At 43.7% G+C, this 19,607-nt stretch overlaps 1 protein-coding gene across 2 annotated transcripts in view; it reads right to left on the bottom strand.

Annotated features, from left to right (window-relative positions):
* The window catches only part of LOC110528891 (protocadherin-15), a 275,550-nt gene that overhangs the window by 136,992 nt on the left and 118,951 nt on the right, over positions 1–19,607 (bottom strand). For both annotated transcript variants that reach the window (XM_090240353.1, XM_021611090.3), the window contains 4 exons: positions 11,088–11,237; positions 2,254–2,447; positions 736–868; positions 407–486 (listed from right to left, as the gene is read on the bottom strand). In XM_090240353.1, the coding sequence (XP_090096479.1) occupies positions 407–486; positions 736–868; positions 2,254–2,447; positions 11,088–11,237 (557 nt within the window). The remainder of the gene's footprint in view (positions 1–406; positions 487–735; positions 869–2,253; positions 2,448–11,087; positions 11,238–19,607) is intronic.

Genomic DNA, 19,607 nt, shown 5'->3' with positions numbered 1-19,607 from the left:
CTGCATCGGTTTCAGTTAAATCACCTATTAAGTCATAATAGGCATTGGCTTATGTTAAGTTTTTGTACCACCAAGCCTTTAGTGAACCCAGTAATTTGTTGCTTCAAGTCCAATCAGAAAAAGTATCCACATAATCCTGTCCGCCTCGGGGACAGATGTGAATGTTCTGAATTTTGCCCTTGTCCAAATGTAACAAGTTAGGTTAATTGTATAGGCCATTGACTCAGGGCACATTCTAGACAAGAGGCTCGTTAGGATAATTGTGCCTCATTTTGTGAATAGTTCCTTAAAAAACGTTTCCAAACGATCATTACTCATACTAACAACTTTAATATTTCTCATTCTCAAGGACTGAAACAAGACAAGGCACAAATGCTATTCTGAATCATCCATCCATCCATATTACGTTTTAGAGAGGTTGAAGACTTGCTGGGTATCCCCACTCAAAATCTGGTATGTGATTGGGTCATTCTCTCTGTCTGTGGCCTATGAAAAACAACAAGAACAGAAGATAGAAATCAAGGATGCGTTTACTTCCACCGCCAACACAAATGCTTAAAATCTATTAAATAATATTACAGTACATCTGATAATCCATAATCCATCCTGGTTTAATAATTGTTGTTTGCTAAACTCAAATGCTTCCATGATCTCAACCTGAGTAATCACACTGCCCTCTCCTGACCTCCACCGATCTAGTTATGTGACCTTTGACCCCTGCTGTGTGTCTCTCACCTGTAGGTTGAGCAGGATGGCTCCTATCCTCATGGCCTCGCTGACCTCCAGGTTGTAGATGAAGAGGGGGAAGCGTGGGGGGCTCTGGTTGTTGGGGGGCAGCACCTCGATGTACACCGTGGTGATAGAGCTCCTGGAGGGGTGGAGGGCAACAAGAGGGCGGAAGTAAAGGTAATGGTCTGATTTTCAGGTTCAATGGCTATTGCTACCCTGTAGGCACCTCCAAATTACCACAGGTGAGAAACATTACACAGTAAACAAGAATCACCTGTCTCCAACCAAATTAATTTGAATTCTGAATCATTTAGTCCTGGCCATTTTTTGACTCAATATTTTCTTGGTCCAGTGCAGTTGTTAATCAAACATATACACGCGTGAACACCAACATTTTTTCAACTTAAACTTATTGAAAAATTGTGAATCGTGCAAGGGTACCAATATATTAGAGCGCAAGTGTAATAGTACATTGGTGGTTCATCAGGGAATTGAAGGTTGTCATGGATTTCCTGGTATCCAACAAGGACATCATGCTTAAATTGGCTGATAAAGGTAGGTGAACAAGCCAATGAGGAGGGAGTCGTGCACCTCAAACACAGTAAGCTAAATATGATATTGAATATAGCATATTGAAAGCCCTTACAGAAACAAGGAGCTATCATGAAGAAAGTGCTTCTGTTTCCAACCGGTAGCCTGCATGTGTTAACTTGAAAAAGCTGCTGAACAGTATGCACACAGAGGCACTGTTTGCCAAGGCCAATAGATTTGTGTTTGCACAGTCTGACCCAGTCATGGCAAACTATCTTCAGCAAAACCCATTCTACTGCAGGAGTCACCTCTTTCTGTTCAAAACTCCAATACTGACGTAAAGTTTGAGCTTTTAGCCTAGGCTAAGATAGTCCGTATAAACTTTCAGAAGAGTTTGCTAGTCACTTGCTACTTGCCAACAGGAATATGAGGCTATTAATTACATAAAAAGCAACACTCCATTATCATTGATAGTTGAAAATAAAGAGAAATACATGAAAAATATGTATTTCTAACGTCTGTAAGAATGAGGCCATCTGATACTTGATTCTAAACAGTTTGTCTCAACAGCCAGTCAAATATGTTTTCATACAGCCTCTTACCATTCACAACTTCAATCACAGCAGATACATTACTCAATATGCACATTCAATAAAGAATATATTGATTCTATATGCATGAATTGAATAGACCTACAATTGACTGTACAGTAGGAATAAACAATCTGATGGAACAACGACTAAATAAGATGGATGAATACTTATGAAATCCTGACTTAATGAATAATTGAATACTTGGCCAACTGAAGAAGTCTAAAAAATGAAAAACCGAGTAAGAAACAAGATTTTACATCAAACATCACCTAAATAATCCATAGATATTAATATACAGTCCTTTTTTAATAAACACATTCATAAATGAAAGGTGTAATTGAGCAAAATAAAGGCTGAAAGAACAAACAGATATAAAAATGAATGTATGAAATGAATGTACCTTCTCTGGATCTCTGGTGCATTGTCCGCAGCCTTCACTGTAAGGGCGTAAGAAAGGCCCACGCTAAGGGCTATCCCGGGTGCGATGGTGATTCGTCCAGTGCGGTTATTGATGATGAAAACACCCTGCGCTCCGGCAAGTATCTCATAGGTCACCAGACCGTTTAACCCCTCATCAGCATCCAATGCCATCAGCTGAGAGAGAGAGAGAGAGAGAGAGAGAGAGAGAGAGAGAGAGAGAGAGAGAGAGAGAGTCAGTGTGAGAGAGGAATAATTCAGTGTATCTCAGCAGGGTGTGGGGGGCCCTAAAATCAACATTCAAAGCCGCCAACTATTCAATTTACTAAACTGTGTTGAAAGTGTTTCAAGGCAGGCAATAGTGATTCGTGAGAGGGCCCCAACTGTTTTTGTAATGTTATGTGTACAGGACCGGCATACAATGAGTGACATTTACCAGACGGGTGCTCTTGTAAGCTATATGTATTAGTGATGAGTGGGTTGACTCATAACCCGCCGTCCTAGCGGATATATCCGTGGGACAGACAGGTTTAGGGTCATTAAATATTATGTGGCAGAAGGGAGGGTGTGTCACGACTTCCCCCGAAGTCGGCCCCTCTCCTTGTTCGGGCGGCGTTCGGCAATCGGCGTCACCAGCTTTCTAGCCATCGCCGCTCCATTTTTCATATTTCCATTTGTTTTGTCTTGTTCCAGTTTTCATTCCCTAATCACACTGAATGTATTTAGTCCTCTGTTGCCCCCCATGTCTTTGTGTGAAATTGTTTTATGTTATGTGGGTATTGTCACGCGCCAGACTTTTGTTCATGTTCCGTGTTTTGGGCACGTTTCTGTACTTATGTGCTTTCGTTTGCTGGAATAAAAACGTGCTCCTGTTTACTATACTCTGCTCTCCTGCACCTGACTTTGCCTCCAGTACACACCTGTAACAGGGTGGGTGACGGAAGGGTTGAATAAAGAGAAACAATACCTTAAAAATGTCATAAATGTATAATTATTGTGTTATTTATATAGGCTACATTGAGGTTTTTCTTGAATTACTTTAGGCTGTCTTGTATTACTGCATACGCCTAAACCTCAGGATTTAATTGTACATGTGAGCCAAATAGCCCACACAGCCAATCGCCAAATAATGCTTTTAGGAAGGGCCGAAAAAGTTCAAGTCCATCCACAGAGGCAAAAAGGACATTGTTGAAGTTTAATTCAATTAAGACCAAGCTGAGAAAGTTGAAAGGGCCAGAAAAGTAAACAAATATATATTTCTGCAGTCTTTGACTGTAGTCTATATTGCATTTTCTAATTTGCTGGTTTGGGTTGGGTGCAGGCCTCAGATTTTCACTTCATCAGATATAGTCAGGCAGTTGCAGATGGGCTATAGCCGCGCACCTCTAGTGTGTAAACAGAACTACTGAACTTTTCTAACTGCTACAGTAAACACCTTATCCTCCCTTCTAAAATATTGATCCTAATTGAGTGAGAATCTATGGGCTATATTTTAACAAACCTAACGGAAGGGTAAATCTAAGATCAGGTGGAAGTGCTATAGGTTCAGTGGTGTCAGAAATCATTTTTATATTTTCACAATCACAATTATTGGCACACTTGCTGGCGTTGGCGCGAATGGTCTTGGTTTGATGAATAAACAAGTTGTGGGTGTGTCGAGGCTTGGCCCCTTACTAGCCAATCAAAACGTGCTACAAGCCGAAATATGTGTTTCCTTTAAGTTGTGTATTTACGGAATGTTATGTATTGCCTTGGAATCAAGTCCAATTCCAATATTAGTCCACTAACGCTTGTTAAATGGCTTACAGAAATGAAATAACAAAATGTAGACCAACAGAATCTTTGCCAAATGTGTTAAGTTGAACCCATTTGCAGTCCACATGGATCTAGTAATTGCATGGCTTCAATAGCATTCACACTGATTTAAGGGCTAGGCCTACTGTAAATTGCAATATGGCTGAGCATGGACATGCCAAACATTGTCAATAAGCAAGTTTAAATACATTATTGATAAGGCCTAAAAAGAGAATGAGTAATTCTAATCAAATTCTAAACTAAACGAAACAACAAATATGCTATGTCACACTTACAGGCACCATAATTTATCCCTGTTGGCATATAATATTAAAACAATGCAGACTATGGGGGCGATTTTATGCACATACAAACTTTTCACAGTAGCTGGACAAAGATTCAATATAAAGAGAAAGGGAGAATGTCCACTCACTGTTGTACTCCTCCCAAATAGGCCTATGTTTTATGAATATAATCGGAACCATTTTACAGATCAGATCTCATTCACACATTTCCAGAAGTTGCATTGCAAACGCGACAGGGACGTTGTCACAATAAAACCAGGAAGGTGAATCTTTCTAATACATTTTTGTTGTAATAAAAATAAACAGAAAACAAGCAATTTTTACAGGTTACAGATAACTTCTAAATACGAGGTTCACCAGAATTCACAGAGGTTCTCATCTCTCGTTTCATGATAGGAATGGACAGGTAGCCTTTATCATGGAGTGGTTTTTACTGACGTCCAAAACAGGACCTGCATTGCTCCAATAATGTGGGCCTGCCAACAATGCATAGACAAAAAGGGAATGTCAGCTCACTGTTTTATTCCTCTCAAACTTTATATTTTAATAAAGCTTAGGTGATTATGGTTAATTTCCAAGCGGTCTCAGAAGCCAAACCCTTTAAGTAGTCTAGACTACTTCACAATTGTATTGGGCAAATGCTTGGTTTTTAATCAGCCTACCCGCTTAACCCTTCAAAGTAGGAGGATATATATGCAAATAAAAGATGACTGGTCACTGGTCAGAATAAACAGATTGTGCTGTCATGATCTGGGCCAAAAACTCAATCCCACCGAACAGGTTGAAATTCCAGCATTTTTTTTCAAGCAGATCTTACACAAAAAGGGCATTATCATAATTTTCACAATTTTAGTTTTGATATTGCACTGCCCCTTTAACATCTGATGTCATCATCGGACCTGAGTTCAAATAGTATTGTTTCCTTTGAGTTTGTCTGGTGCTACAGAAGATTGGAATAGTCCCAAAAGTGAAAACCCTGCCCAGCTGCCAGTGCAGGCAGTGTCACGCCCTGGCCATAGAGAGGTTTTTATTCTCTATTTTGGTTAGGCCATGGTGTGACTAGGGTGGGTATTCTATGTTCATATTTCTATGTTTTCTATTTCTTTGTGTTTGGCCAGGTATGGTTCTCAATCAGGGACAGCTGTCTATCGTTGTCTCTGATTGGGAATCATACTTAGGTAGCTTTTTCCCCTCCTTCAGTGTGGGATCTTGTTCTTTCGGTTGTGCACAGGTAGTTGGCACAACAAAGCTGCTCGGCCATTGTATTCGTTATTGGTTTGTTTAGCCTAAAAGTTTCACTTCATTATTAAATTATGTGGAACTCAAAGAACGCTGCGCCTTGGTCTCATCCTTCCAACGACACCCGTTACAGGCAGGCTCAATCAAATGCTCAAAGTATTTGAAAAACCCCGATTTGAACCCATCTCGTCATTAGAAGCAGATAAATATTTTACATAGAAGTATGTCTTTAGATGTATCAGATGTCAGATATGGTAAATCTGTACACACCAAAATTATTATTGTGGGAATGATAGCCCCTACAATAGTATATGCATTGGTAACTTGAAGCTCAATGTTAAATAAAATATCCCTACCTTCACATCTAAGCCAATTTGACACCAATGTAGATGAAAATTCTCAAATCAACTTGGAGGTACACAACACACTTCCCGCCTCTTGTCATGATGTGTCCAGCCGTTACCGAGAACCACTATAATGGATATTTGACAGGGTCGTCATTAGGATTGTCAGACCACTTTTTGCCCATACCTTTCTCAAATTCTAGACACTGGGTTATTACGAGGCGACAGGGTCCATAAAGTAACCATTAGACTTGCCACCTTTCAGACTGATTCAGTTTGTAGGTGCAACACTTTTTATTAAATGTATCATTTAAATCGCTCTCACATGCTCATTGCTGTCCATTAAGAACCAATGATGTGCTAACTTTTTGTAGCATTTCTGACAATCCTAGATTTTTTTCAGATGAATCTCAAGAGTCCTAAAACCTAACCAAATCACTTGGGTTGTGTAGCAACAGCTATAGCAGCTAGCCAACTCCAGTCGGATGAGAGGCAAGCTACAAGAACAGGACGTTAGCTATATTTTGCTATGGAAGGGTTTTCACATGGCTGAAGTCATCTGTGTAACTGTTGGCATTGAGACTTGACACTTGCCAGAAATAAGCACAAATAAGATAGCGAATGTCCTTGGCTGCTATTGCCAGTTAGCTAGCCAAATAAAGTTAGCCAGTAACGTTGGCTAGCTACAAGCCAACAAAGCTGTAACGTTAGCTGTATGGATGGATCATGCACCGGCACAACTCAATGTTGACAATATACACTATATATACAAAAGTATGTGGATACCCCTTAAAATTTGTGGATTCAGTTATTTCAGCCACACCCTTTGCTGACACGTGTATAAAATCGAGCACACATCCATGCAATCTCCATTGACAAACATTAGCAGTAGAATGGTGTCATGACTTTTAATGTTGACTTCCTCCTGCAGAGGGGGAGAGAGATGAAGTTGGCCATTTTATGATGGTCATAAATACCTGCAGGAACTCTCTCTCTCCCACACAATGAAAGGGAAGTTAAAAATTAATTTGTTACAACAGAGAGATTTTGTAGTACTGTGACATCCAAGGTTGGATAATGAAACAATATTTCTGTAATCCAAACAGTTGGAAGGGTCTGTGGGTACTTAAAGATCAATCTTGTCGAATTCATTACTAATTTGTGATGTAACTAAGGCCAGTAGAACATAACTGTATCTCTGAATGTGTATATCTCCCAGTGATCAGATTCACATCCAGATGTGGTGGAACTTATATGATTAAATATGAAACTATTTGTGAGAAGATGGGATGTCAGCCTTCTAAATGAGATAATTGTTTTCATATGAAGTCTTAACCAGTTAGTGACCATACCCATGTGAGCACAGACAGTATGTCGGCGTCATGGAATGCCCCTTTTTCTAGAGTGCGTGACAAAATGTACATCAGACCAAGCAGGCGAACGGTGTCAACCGGACGTCACGAATGGTTAGACTCAACAAGACCAGTACACGGACAGCGTGAGCTGAAAAGTACGAAATGGTTAGAAACTCTGAAACCTTCTCAAAGAAAGAAGATGTACACAGGAACATTCAGTCGGCAGCTGTTTAAATACTTAAGTATGGTACTCTGAAAGATCCATTCTAAAGAACATTTCCCTATCAAAAGAACATTGGGACATCTGACGTATCCATTATAACACAGCCCGCTGAACAAGCTACATCTACGAAAGACTTTGATCTCTGGTGGACAAACCAGAGACTTTCTGTCGAATTACTCCTCAGTCGGACCGGCGATTTCAACAGAGAGACAACAAAGACATACACACGTAAATATGTACATTGCAATACTTTGAATGAGTGGCCGTTCATGTGCAAAGTATTCACATTTCCATGAGCAAAGTTCCCAGCTGTATGTACATTGGTGAAGTCCTTTGCCTTTTTCTCCTGCTCTTTCTTACATGCCCCATGTCCAGCTAGCAGCAGGTAACTTGGTCACGGAAATCAGAAAAGCAATCAAATTAAATCGTTTACCTTTGATGAGCTTCGGATGTTTTCACTCACGAGACTCCCAGTTAGATTGCCAATGTTGCTTTTTTCCAAAAATATTATTTTTGTAGGCGAAATAGGTCCGTTTGTTCTTCACGTTTGGCTGAGAAATCGCCCGGAAATTGCAGTCACGAAAACGCCCAAAAATATTCCAAATTAGCTCCATAAAATCGACAGAAACATGGCAAACGTTGTTTATAATTAATCCTCAAGGTGTTTTTCAAATATCTATTTGATAATATATCCACCGGGACAATTGGTTTTTCAGTAGGACCGATTGGAATAATGGATACCTCTGTATTTTACGCGAGAATCACTCTGGGAGCCATCAGGTAACCAGTTGCGCAATGTAGCCGATTACGGGTATTCTTCAACATAAATGCGTAAAACTACGTCACAATGCTGTAGACACCTTGGGGAATACAGAGAAAAAGTAATCTGGTTGATAGCCCATTCACTGCTCAATAGGGACGCATTGGAACGCAGAGCTTTCAAAAGATGAGTCACTTCCGGATTGGATTTTTCTCAGGCTTTCGCCTGCAATATCAGTTCTGTTATACTCACAGACAATATTTTTACAGTTTTGGAAACTTTAGAGTGTTTTCTATCCTAAGCTGTCAATTATATGCATATTATAGCATCTTGTCCTGACAAAATATCCCGTTTACTAGGGGAACGTTATTTTTCCAAAAATGAAAATACTGCCCCCTAGTCACAAAAGGTTTTAAATAGTGTCAAGATAATGCGTATATGACAGGGTTCATAGCTAAGCATAAACACCGATGTGTTGTCAATCGGGTGTCTATATTGGCCGTACAGCATTTACTGTGATGCAGCATTCATACTTCTTGCGCTTCGCAGAGCAGAGCTGTTGTGAAGGAAGTTGTCAAGGAAGAACGTTTAGGTTTATACAGGACGTACCTCTCCCCCCACCTACCATCAACCAATCATGTCAATGCAGAGTTATACGGAGCTATACAGAGCTCTCTGCAAAATGTGGGAGACGCATGGCGATGCGGTACAGAGCTTGATTTGGCCTACGCAAGCCTCCGGAGTCTCCGCAATTTCATCACACCCTCCGTATGGAGCCTCTGGACCGCATTGCCGGATCAAGCAATATATTGTACCGGCAGACACCACATTACTACATGACAAAACAGCTCGCTCAATCAAGCATGATGGTCTTGTATGAAGTATGAAAGCAAAGCTTGTTTTCATATAATAAAAAAAGCTTGAAAAGGTGGGATTAGCGTGCTGTGTGAAAAATCCAATACTTAATATTTGTATGCGGTACAAATCACATTATTGTGGGAGCACCTCCTTTAAGAGTATGAATTAGGCTGTTTGAGAAGGTTTAAATACAATAAGAAACCTGCCTACACATTGTTTGAAATACAATAGACCAACATAGCTACTGTAGTAGGTCAAAGCTGTGTGCTGGAAAACCTTAGTAGAGCATGGGTAGAGTACAGTAGGCATTGTGGTGCTCATGTGAAATTTGTTTATTTTTCGGCTTCAGACTCATGCCTACTTCTCACTTAAAATGTAGTTTTTTGTTTTAAATAGATCTTAGAACCATGCTGTGCTATCTCCGAAATGAAACAGCCACCCCTCCATTCAGGCCAATTCATTTGGACACACCACTGTTTAGAACTCGTGCCACCCATAGCCAGGCTTTAATTTAACATCAGCTCCATATCTGCAAGGCCTTGCTATGTTAATCCGTGCTAGGGTAGCTTACTGAACACTTTTTCCATATAGAGCTATGATGTCTAAGAGATGAAAAAGCAAGAGGAGCATCATCAAATAAACCTGCCTCCTTAGAGGCCAGGAGATTCTCATATAAACTGCTTATAAAAACAGGTTAAATGGTCAACCGCCATGTGACCCCTGGCCTCATTTCAGCTGGGCTGGGCAGCTGATTTTAAACACAGATTAAACTTGACCTTTTCTATGTCTGACATTTTTTTTGTGACTGTGTGCTGAGCGACTGAGATGGGAGATCATGCTCCGCTTACCAAATGAGAGACAAACGCACACTGCTGCTGAACGAACCCCACAAAACCAGATATGTCATTGTGGGGACTTCCTGCTGGAAACAATTTGACCCTAAACACAAACGCGCACGCATGCACTCATACACACTCACACACACACACCCAACACAACCCCAAACCTTTAAACCAATCAAACTAGAATCCTAGTCAAACTAAATAAACTCTGCAATCAATTCAGACATATTGTAGAGATGACGACAAACCATAAACCAGATCTCCCTGGAGCAAATATTTGTATTAAAACCCTTTTTCGTGTTATCCAATTGGTAGTTACAGTCTTGTCCCATCGCTGCAAAACCTGTACGGACTCAAGAGAGGCAAAGGTTGAGAGCCATCCGTCCTCCGAAACACAACCCTGCCAAGCCACACTGCTCGCTTAACCCAGAAGCCAGCCGCACCAATGAGTCAGAAGAAACAACGTACAGCTGGCGACCGAAGTCAGCGTGCATGCGCCCAGTCCGCCACAAGTAGTCGCTAGAGCGTGATGGGCCAAACCCTCCCCTTACCTAACCCAGACGACACTTGGCCAATTGTGGGTCTCCTCATGGGTCTCCCGGCCGCAGCAGGCTGCGACACAGCCCAGAATCGACCCGTGCTGCGATGCAGCGCCTTAGACCACTGTGCACCTCGGGAGGACCCTGGAGCTATTTCAGTGACAATTGTTGTTATAGGAGAGTAGATTGATTTGGAGTCCTGACTGTTGACTCATGGTAGTGTATTACGTCAAGTTATGTCAATATTGAGCTGATGATATTTGAGTCTGGACCACTGTATTAAGAAAGTAGATTGTTATTGAGTCATCAGCTCTGATCAAAGAAAGAGTGGATTGTTCTGGGGCTGGGAATGTTGATCTAAGGCAACGTTTGTTTGCGGAAACTGGACGCGAGAGAGAAAGAGAGGCGGGAGAGAGAGAGAGAGAGAGGCGGGAGAGAGAGAGAGAGAGAGAAGAGACCGCAAGAGAGAGAGCAAGAGCGTGAGAGAGAGACAAAAAGAGAAGAATGAGAGCCAGAGAGAAAGGGGGACAGGAAGTTAGAGACATATGTATTGATTACCTGTAGTACTGTTTCTCCTTGCTGCATGTCAGTGAACACCTTAACGCTGTAGGAGACTTCACCGAAGGTGGGAGTGTTGTCATTGGCGTCAATCACCAGGATGTTGACAGTCACCCGCGTGCTCTCCTGTACCCCATCTGATGCCATCATCTATACACAGAACAACAGTGAGAGCAATACAAATCCTGCCTTTAGGACAAAGCCTATTTCTTGCAAATTCTCTTCCAGTTTCCTTTTGTGTTACGTTTTTCAACTTAAGTGCCTGACTAAAAAAACAATAGCAAACTGATAAAACAGAGTAAATACGAACAAATAAATGGTACATAAAAGGGTAAAGGGTACAACTTTAATGTGATATTGCCGGTCCCCCTGGTTTAATTCACAACACAGATGTTGATGTTTTCCTCAGGAGGGGCACAAAACTACATCAAACTTTTGAGACTTACTGTATAAAGGCACACCATCACACAGACAAACACACACACCCACATACAGACACGTAAACCACAGGAGGTTGCTGAGGGGAGAACGGCTCATAATAATGGCCGGAATGGAGCAAATGGAATGGCATAAAACACATTGAAACCACGTGTTTGATGTATTTGATACCATTCCACTTATTCTGCCTCCGCCATTACCACAAGCCCGTCCTCCCCAATTAAGTTGCCACCAACCTCCTGTGACGTACACAAACACAAACAGTAAGTGAGCGCAACCCAAAAGAAAGGACAACCAAACAAAACAGAACCCTTGAAGTCAGAATACAGAACATTAAAGGCGTGATTTCAATTTAAATGGACCACTTATTCTCTTACCATTGCTTGCCCAAGACAATATAACACAATTGCTTGATGCTCAAGAATTTAAAATTGCAGCAATTTCTTTCATAAGTCCGGATCATTCTAATGGCAAAATGGCAACCATCAAAGCCTCCACATAGACATAATAAACATACTATTGACAAAACTCTTCAAAGATAATAGTCACATATCCTTAGAACAGTGTGTTATCACAGCAACAAGTCCATGTACAAATCTAAAATCAAATCAAATTGTTTTGGTCGCGTACACATACTTTGCAGATGTTATCATGGATGTGGTGTCATGTATTGTCATGTTGTGTCTCTCTGTCCTTTCTTTTCACCCTGTCTCCCTCTGCTGGTCGTATTAGGTTACCTTTTCTCCCCCGCTTTCCCCCAGCTGTTCCTTGTCTCCTCTTGACTACCTCGTCACCCCTTCTCCCACCTGTTCCCCTTTTCCCTCTGATTAGTCCCCTATATCTCTCTCTGTTTTTGTTCCTGTCCTTGTCGGATTCTTGTTTGTTGTGTTTCATGCCTGAACCAGACTATCGTCATGTTTGCTGTAACCTTGTCCTGTCCTGTCGGAATCTGCCGGTCTATCTGAGCCTACCTATGTTTGGTTATTAAAGAAGCTCTGTTTAAGTTAGTTCGCTTTTGGGTCCTCATTCACTCACCGTAACAGAAGAATCCGACCAAGAATGGACCCAGCGACTTCGGATCCTCTCCACTCAGCCGTCGAGATCCAGGGAGCGATGCTAGGCAGACACGAGCAGGAATTGTCTGCTGCTCGACATGCCGTTGAGACCCTGGCCACCCAAGTCTCCAACCTCACAGAACAGGTTCACCATCTCCGCCTCGATCCACCGGCCTCTTCCAGGGCTTTCGAATCTCCGGAGCCCAGAATCAATAACCCGCCGTGTTACTCTGGGGAGCCCACTGAATGCCGCTCGTTCCTCACCCAGTGTGATATTGTGTGTTCTCTCCAGCCCAACACTTACTCCAGGAGCACTGCTCGTGTCGCCTACGTCATATCTCTCCTTATTGGACGGGCTCGTGAGTGGGGCACGGCAATCTGGGAGGCAAGGGCTGAGTGTACTAACCAGTATCAGGACTTTAAGGAGGAGATGATACGGGTTTTTGATCGATCTGTTTTTGGGGAGGAGGCTTCCAGGGCCCTGTCTTCCCTATGTCAAGGTAATCGATCCATAACAGACTACTCTATTGAGTTTCGCACTCTTGCTGCCTCCAGTGGCTGGAACGAGCCGGCTTTGCTCGCTCGTTTTCTGGAGGGTCTCCGCGCAGAGGTAAAGGATGAGATTCTCTCCCGGGAGGTCCCTTCCAGCGTGGATTCCCTGATTGAACTCGCTATTCGCATTGAGCGACGGGTTGATCTTCGTCACCGAGCTCGTGGAAAGGAGCTCGCGTTCTCCGTTGCCCCCCTCTCCGCATCACTACCATCTTCCTCTGCCGGCTCGGGAGCTGAGCCTATGCAGCTGGGAGGTATCCGCATCTCGACTAAGGAGAGGGAACGGAGAATCACCAACCGCCTCTGTCTCTATTGCGGTTCTGCTGGTCATTTTGTCACTTCATGTCCAGTAAAAGCCAGAGCTCATCAGTAAGCGGAGGGCTACTGGTGAGCGCTACTACTCCTGTCTCTCCTTCAAGATCCTGCACTACCTTGTCGGTCCATCTACGCTGGACCGGTTCGTCAGCTTCCTGCAGTGCCTTAATAGACTCTGGGGCGGAGGGCTGTTTTATGGACGAGACCTGGGCTCGGGAACATGACATTCCTCTCAGACAGTTAAGGGAGTCCACGGCCTTGTTCGCCCTGGATGGTAGTCCTCTCCCCAGGATTCAGCGTGAGACGCTACCTTTAACCCTCACTGTTTCTGGTAATCATAGCGAAACCATTTCTTTTTTGATTTTTCGTTCACCTTTTACACCTGTTGTTTTGGGCCATCCCTGGCTAGTTTGTCATAATCCTTCCATTAATTGGTCTAGTAATTCTATCCTCTCCTGGAACGTCTCTTGTCATGTGAAATGTTTAATGTCTGCTATCCCTCCTGTTTCCTCTGTCTCTTCTTCACAGGAGGAGCCTGGTGATTTGACAGGGGTGCCGGAGGAATATCACGATCTGCGCACGGTGTTCAGTCGGTCCAGGGCCACCTCTCTTCCTCCACACCGGTCGTATGATTGTAGTATTGATCTCCTTCCGGGAACCACTCCCCCCCGGGGTAGACTATACTCTCTGTCGGCTCCCGAACGTAAGGCTCTCGAGGATTATTTGTCTATAGCTCTTGACGCCGGTACCATAGTCCCCTCCTCCTCTCCCGCCGGAGCGGGGTTTTTTTTTGTCAAGAAGAAGGACGGGTCTCTGCGCCCCTGCATAGATTATCGAGGGCTGAATGACATAACAGTTAAGAATCGTTATCCGCTTCCTCTTATGTCTTCAGCCTTCGAGATCCTGCAGGGAGCCAGGTTTTTCACTAAGTTGGACCTTCGTAACGCTTACCATCTCGTGCGCATCAGGGAGGGGGACGAGTGGAAGACGGCGTTTAACACTCCGTTAGGGCACTTTGAATACCGGGTTCTTCCTTTCGGCCTCGCTAACGCTCCAGCTGTCTTTCAGGCATTAGTCAATGATGTCCTGAGAGACATGCTGAACATCTTTGTTTTCGTTTACCTTGACGATATCCTGATTTTTTCACCGTCACTCCAGATTCATCTTCAGCACGTTCGACGTGTCCTCCAGCGCCTTTTAGAGAATTGTCTTTTTGTGAAGGCTGAGAAGTGCACTTTTCATGCCTCCTCCGTCACATTTCTCGGTTCTGTTATTTCCGCTGAAGGCATTAAGATGGATCCCGCTAAGGTCCAAGCTGTCATTGATTGGCCCGCCCCTAAGTCACGCGTCGAGCTGCAGCGCTTTCTCGGCTTCGCGAACTTCTATCGTCGTTTCATCCGTAATTTCGGTCAGGTGGCAGCTCCTCTCACAGCCCTTACTTCTGTCAAGACGTGCTTTAAGTGGTCCGTTTCCGCCCAGGGAGCTTTTGATCTCCTCAAGAATCGTTTTACATCCGCTCCTATCCTTGTTACACCTGACATCTCTAGACAGTTCGTTGTCGAGGTTGACGCGTCAGAGGTGGGCGTGGGAGCCATTCTTTCTCAGCGCTCCCTCTCTGACGACAAGGTCCACCCATGCGCGTATTTTTCTCATCGCCTGTCGCCGTCGGAACGTAACTATGATGTGGGAAACCGCGAACTGCTCGCCATCCGGTTAGCCCTAGGCGAATGGCGACAGTGGTTGGAGGGGGCGACCGTTCCTTTTGTCGTTTGGACTGACCATAGGAACCTTGAGTACATCCGTTCTGCCAAACGACTTAATGCGCGTCAGGCGCGTTGGGCGCTGTTTTTCGCTCTTTTCGAGTTCGTGATTTCTTATCGTCCGGGCTCTAAGAACACCAAGCCTGATGCTTTATCTCGTCTCTTCAGTTCTTCAGTAGCCTCCACTGACCCCGAGGGGATTCTCCCTGAGGGGCGTGTTGTCGGGTTGACTGTCTGGGGAATTGAGAGGCAGGTAAAGCAAGCGCTCACTCACACTCCGTCGCCGCGCGCTTGTCCTAGGAACCTTCTTTTCGTTCCCGTTCCTACTCGTCTGGCCGTTCTTCAGTGGGCTCACTCTGCCAAGTTAGCCGGCCACCCTGGCGTTCGGGGTACGCTTGCTTCCATTCGCCAGCGTTTTTGGTGGCCCACCCGGGAGCATGACACGCGTCGTTTCGTGGCTGCTTGTTCGGTCTGCGCGCAGACTAAGTCCGGTAACTCCCCTCCTGCCGGCCGTCTCAGGCCGCTTCCCATTCCCTCTCGACCGTGGTCTCACATCGCCTTAGATTTTGTCACCGGACTGCCTTCGTCAGCGGGGAAGACTGTTATTCTTACGGTTGTCGATAGGTTCTCTAAGGCGGCTCATTTCATTCCCCTTGCTAAGCTTCCTTCTGCTAAAGAGACGGCACAAATCATCATCGAGAATGTTTTCAGAATTCATGGCCTTCCGTCAGACGTCGTTTCGGACAGAGGTCCGCAATTCACGTCTCAATTTTGGAGGGAGTTTTGCCGTTTGATTGGGGCTTCCGTCAGTCTCTCTTCCGGCTTTCACCCCCAGTCTAACGGTCAAGCAGAACGGGCCAATCAGACTATTGGTCGCATCTTACGCAGTCTTTCTTTTCGCAACCCTGCGTCTTGGTCAGAACAGCTCCCCTGGGCAGAATACGCCCACAACTCGCTTCCTTCGTCTGCGACCGGGCTATCTCCTTTTCAGAGTAGCCTCGGGTACCAGCCTCCGCTGTTCTCATCTCAGTTCGCCGAGTCCAGCGTCCCCTCCGCTCAGGCTTTTGTCCAACGTTGCGAGCGCACCTGGAAGAGGGTCAGGTCTGCACTTTGCCGTTATAGGACGCAGACTGTGAGGGCTGCTAATAAGCGTAGAACTAAGAGTCCTAGATATTGTCGCGGTCAGAGAGTTTGGCTCTCCACTCAGAACCTTCCCCTTAAGACGGCTTCTCGCAAGTTGACCCCGCGGTTCATTGGTCCGTTCCGTATTTCTCGGGTCATTAATCCTGTCGCAGTTCGACTTCTTCTTCCGCGATACCTTCGTCGCGTCCACCCGGTCTTCCATGTCTCCTGTATTAAGCCCGTTCTTCGCGCCCCCGCTCGTCTTCCCCCCCCCCCCCCATCCTTGTCGAGGGCGCACCCATCTACAGGGTCCGCAGGATTTTGGACATGCGTCCTCGGGGCCGTGGTCACCAGTACCTCGTTGATTGGGAGGGGTACGGTCCTGAGGAGAGGAGTTGGGTTCCCTCTCGGGACGTGCTGGACCGTGCGCTGATCGAGGATTTCCTCCGTTGCCGCCAGGTTTCCTCCTCGAGTGCGCCAGGAGGCGCTCGGTGAGTGGGGGGGTACTGTCATGTATTGTCATGTTGTGTCTCTCTGTCCTTTCCTTTCACCCTGTCTCCCTCTGCTGGTCGTATTAGGTTACCTTTTCTCCCCCGCTTTCCCCCAGCTGTTCCTTGTCTCCTCTTGACTACCTCGTCACCCCTTCTCCCACCTGTTCCCCTTTTCCCTCTGATTAGTCCCCTATATCTCTCTCTGTTTTTGTTCCTGTCCTTGTCGGATTCTTGTTTGTTGTGTTTCATGCCTGAACCAGACTATCGTCATGTTTGCTGTAACCTTGTCCTGTCCTGTCGGAATCTGCCGGTCTATCTGAGCCTACCTATGTTTGGTTATTAAAGAAGCTCTGTTTAAGTTAGTTCGCTTTTGGGTCCTCATTCACTCACCGTAACATGTGGCTAAATGCTTATGTTCCTAGCTCCAACAGTGCCGTAATACCAAACAAAACAAAACAATACATGCAAATCCACCAATTTAAAAAAAAAAGGAATTAAGAAATATATAAATATTAGAACGAGCACTTTCAGAGTCCCGAATATACAGTACCAGTCAAAAGTTTAAACACACACACTTTTTTCTTTATTTTTTAATATGTTCTACATTGCAGAATAATAGTGATGATATCGAAACTATGAAATAACACATATGGAATCATGTAGTAACCAAAAAAGTGTTAAACAAATGAAACTATATTCTACATTTGAGAGTCTTCAAAGAATCCACCCCTTTACCTTGATGACAGCTTTGCACACTCTGGTATTCTCTCAATCAGCTTCACGAGGAATGCTTTTCCAACATTCTTGAAGGATTTCCAAAATATGCTGAGACATTTTTGGCTACTTTTCCTTCACTCCACGGTCCAACTCATCCCAAACCATCTCAATTGGTTTGAGGTCGGGTGATTGTGGAGGCCAGGTTATCTGATGCAGTGCTCCATCACTCTCCTTCTTTGTCAAATAGTCCTTACACAGTCTGGAGGTGTGTTGGAAACCAAATGATAGTCTCACTAAGAGCAAACCAGATGGGATGGCGTATCGCTGAAAAATGTTGTGGTAGCCATGCTGGTTAAATGTGCCATTCATTCTAAATTAATCACTGACACTGTCACCAGCAAATCATCCACACACCATCACGAATCTTCCTCCATGCTTCACAGTGGGAACCACACAAGTGGAGAACATCCGTTCACTTACTTTGCGTCTCAAAAAGAAATGGCGGTTGGAACCAAAATCTAAAATTTGGACAAAAGGAGAGATTTCCACCAGTCTAATGTCCATTGCTCATGTTTCTTGGCCCAGGCAAGAATCTTCTTCTTATTGGTGTCCTTTAGTAGTGGTTTCTTTTCAGCAATTCGACCATGAAGGCCTGATTCACGCAGTCTCCTCTGAATAGATGTTGAGATGTGTCTGTTACTTGAACTCAGTGAAGCATTTATTTGGGCTGCAAATTCTGAGGCTGGTAACTGTAATGAACGTATCCTCTGCAGCTGGTAACTGTAATGAACTTATCCTCTGCAGCAGAGGTAACTCTTGGTCTTCCTTTCCTGTGGCGGTCCTCTGAGAGCCAGTTTCATCATATCGCTTGATGGTTTTTTGCGACTGCACTTGAAGAAACTTTCAAAGTTCTTTACATTTTCCATATTGACTGACATTCATGTGTTAAAGTAATGATCTACTGTCGTTTCTCTTTGCTTATTTGAGCTATTCTTGCAATAATATGGACTTGGTCTTTTACCAAATAGGGCTATCTTCTGTATACCACCCTAACTTTTTCTCAACACAATTGATTGGCGCAAATGCATTAAGAAAGAAAGAAGATCCACAAATAAACTTTGTACAAGGCACACATGTTAATTGAAATGCATTCCAGGTGACTACCTCATGAAGCTGGTTGAGAGAATGCCAACAGTGTGCAAAGCTGTCATCAAGGCAAAGGGTGGCTACTTTGAAGAATCTCAAAAATAAAGCAGATTTTAATTTGTTTAACACTTGTTTGGTTATTACATGATCCCATGTGTGTTATTTCAAAGTTGACAGTTGATGTCTTCACTATTATTCTACAATGTTGAAAATAGTACAAATTAAGAACTACCCTTGAAGGAGTAGGTGTCTCCAAACGTTTGACTGGTACTGTAAATCTATATCTACAGTACATTGTAACAATTTACTCGACATCCATTTCATAATATTTCATAACAGCTGACATAATTTTGTTATGTCATATAGTTGTGACAAATATTGCGGTATTTTGTGGCTGGTTGTAACACCTACATACGAGTGTCAAAACCCAAACATGTATAAATTATTTTTTTCCCTGCCAGGAAGTTTCCTTTCGTTTTAAACTTAGTTTTTTAGATCATTTGTTGTTGTTGTTGTTGTTGGAATGAATTCTTTACAGTCCCGTTTTTTCCATCATATATAGCGTGTAGAAAATGCACTTTATAACACTGTCAAGAAGCATTATGACCATCATAATCATATAAGCCAGGTCGGCCTTCCACAAACATGCTCTTATATCAGTCATCAGTCAAAAAGAGGGTGTCTTTTCCTGCTATTGAAATCTGCTCCTGCATTCATCCCAGTCATCAGCAACAGAGCATTGGGGTAGGTGCATGTCTGACATCAATGTGTGCGCGATTACAATGATAATATAATATAGTACATTTCCCAAAAATTGTTATAACATAAACATACTGTTGACACGTATGCTATGGGGTGATGTAATGTTTTGCCTTGTGTGGTAGCTTTTGTGGATCTTATGTAGGTGTCATAACCAGACATTAA

The sequence above is a fragment of the Oncorhynchus mykiss genome, chromosome 1, assembly GCF_057628025.1.
Source record: "Oncorhynchus mykiss isolate SJ-2025 chromosome 1, ASM5762802v1, whole genome shotgun sequence".
NCBI classification, from domain to species: Eukaryota; Metazoa; Chordata; class Actinopteri; order Salmoniformes; family Salmonidae; genus Oncorhynchus; species Oncorhynchus mykiss.
The sequence above is the reverse complement of the archived record's forward strand: the minus strand, read 5'-3'. Positions and strand labels throughout refer to the sequence as shown.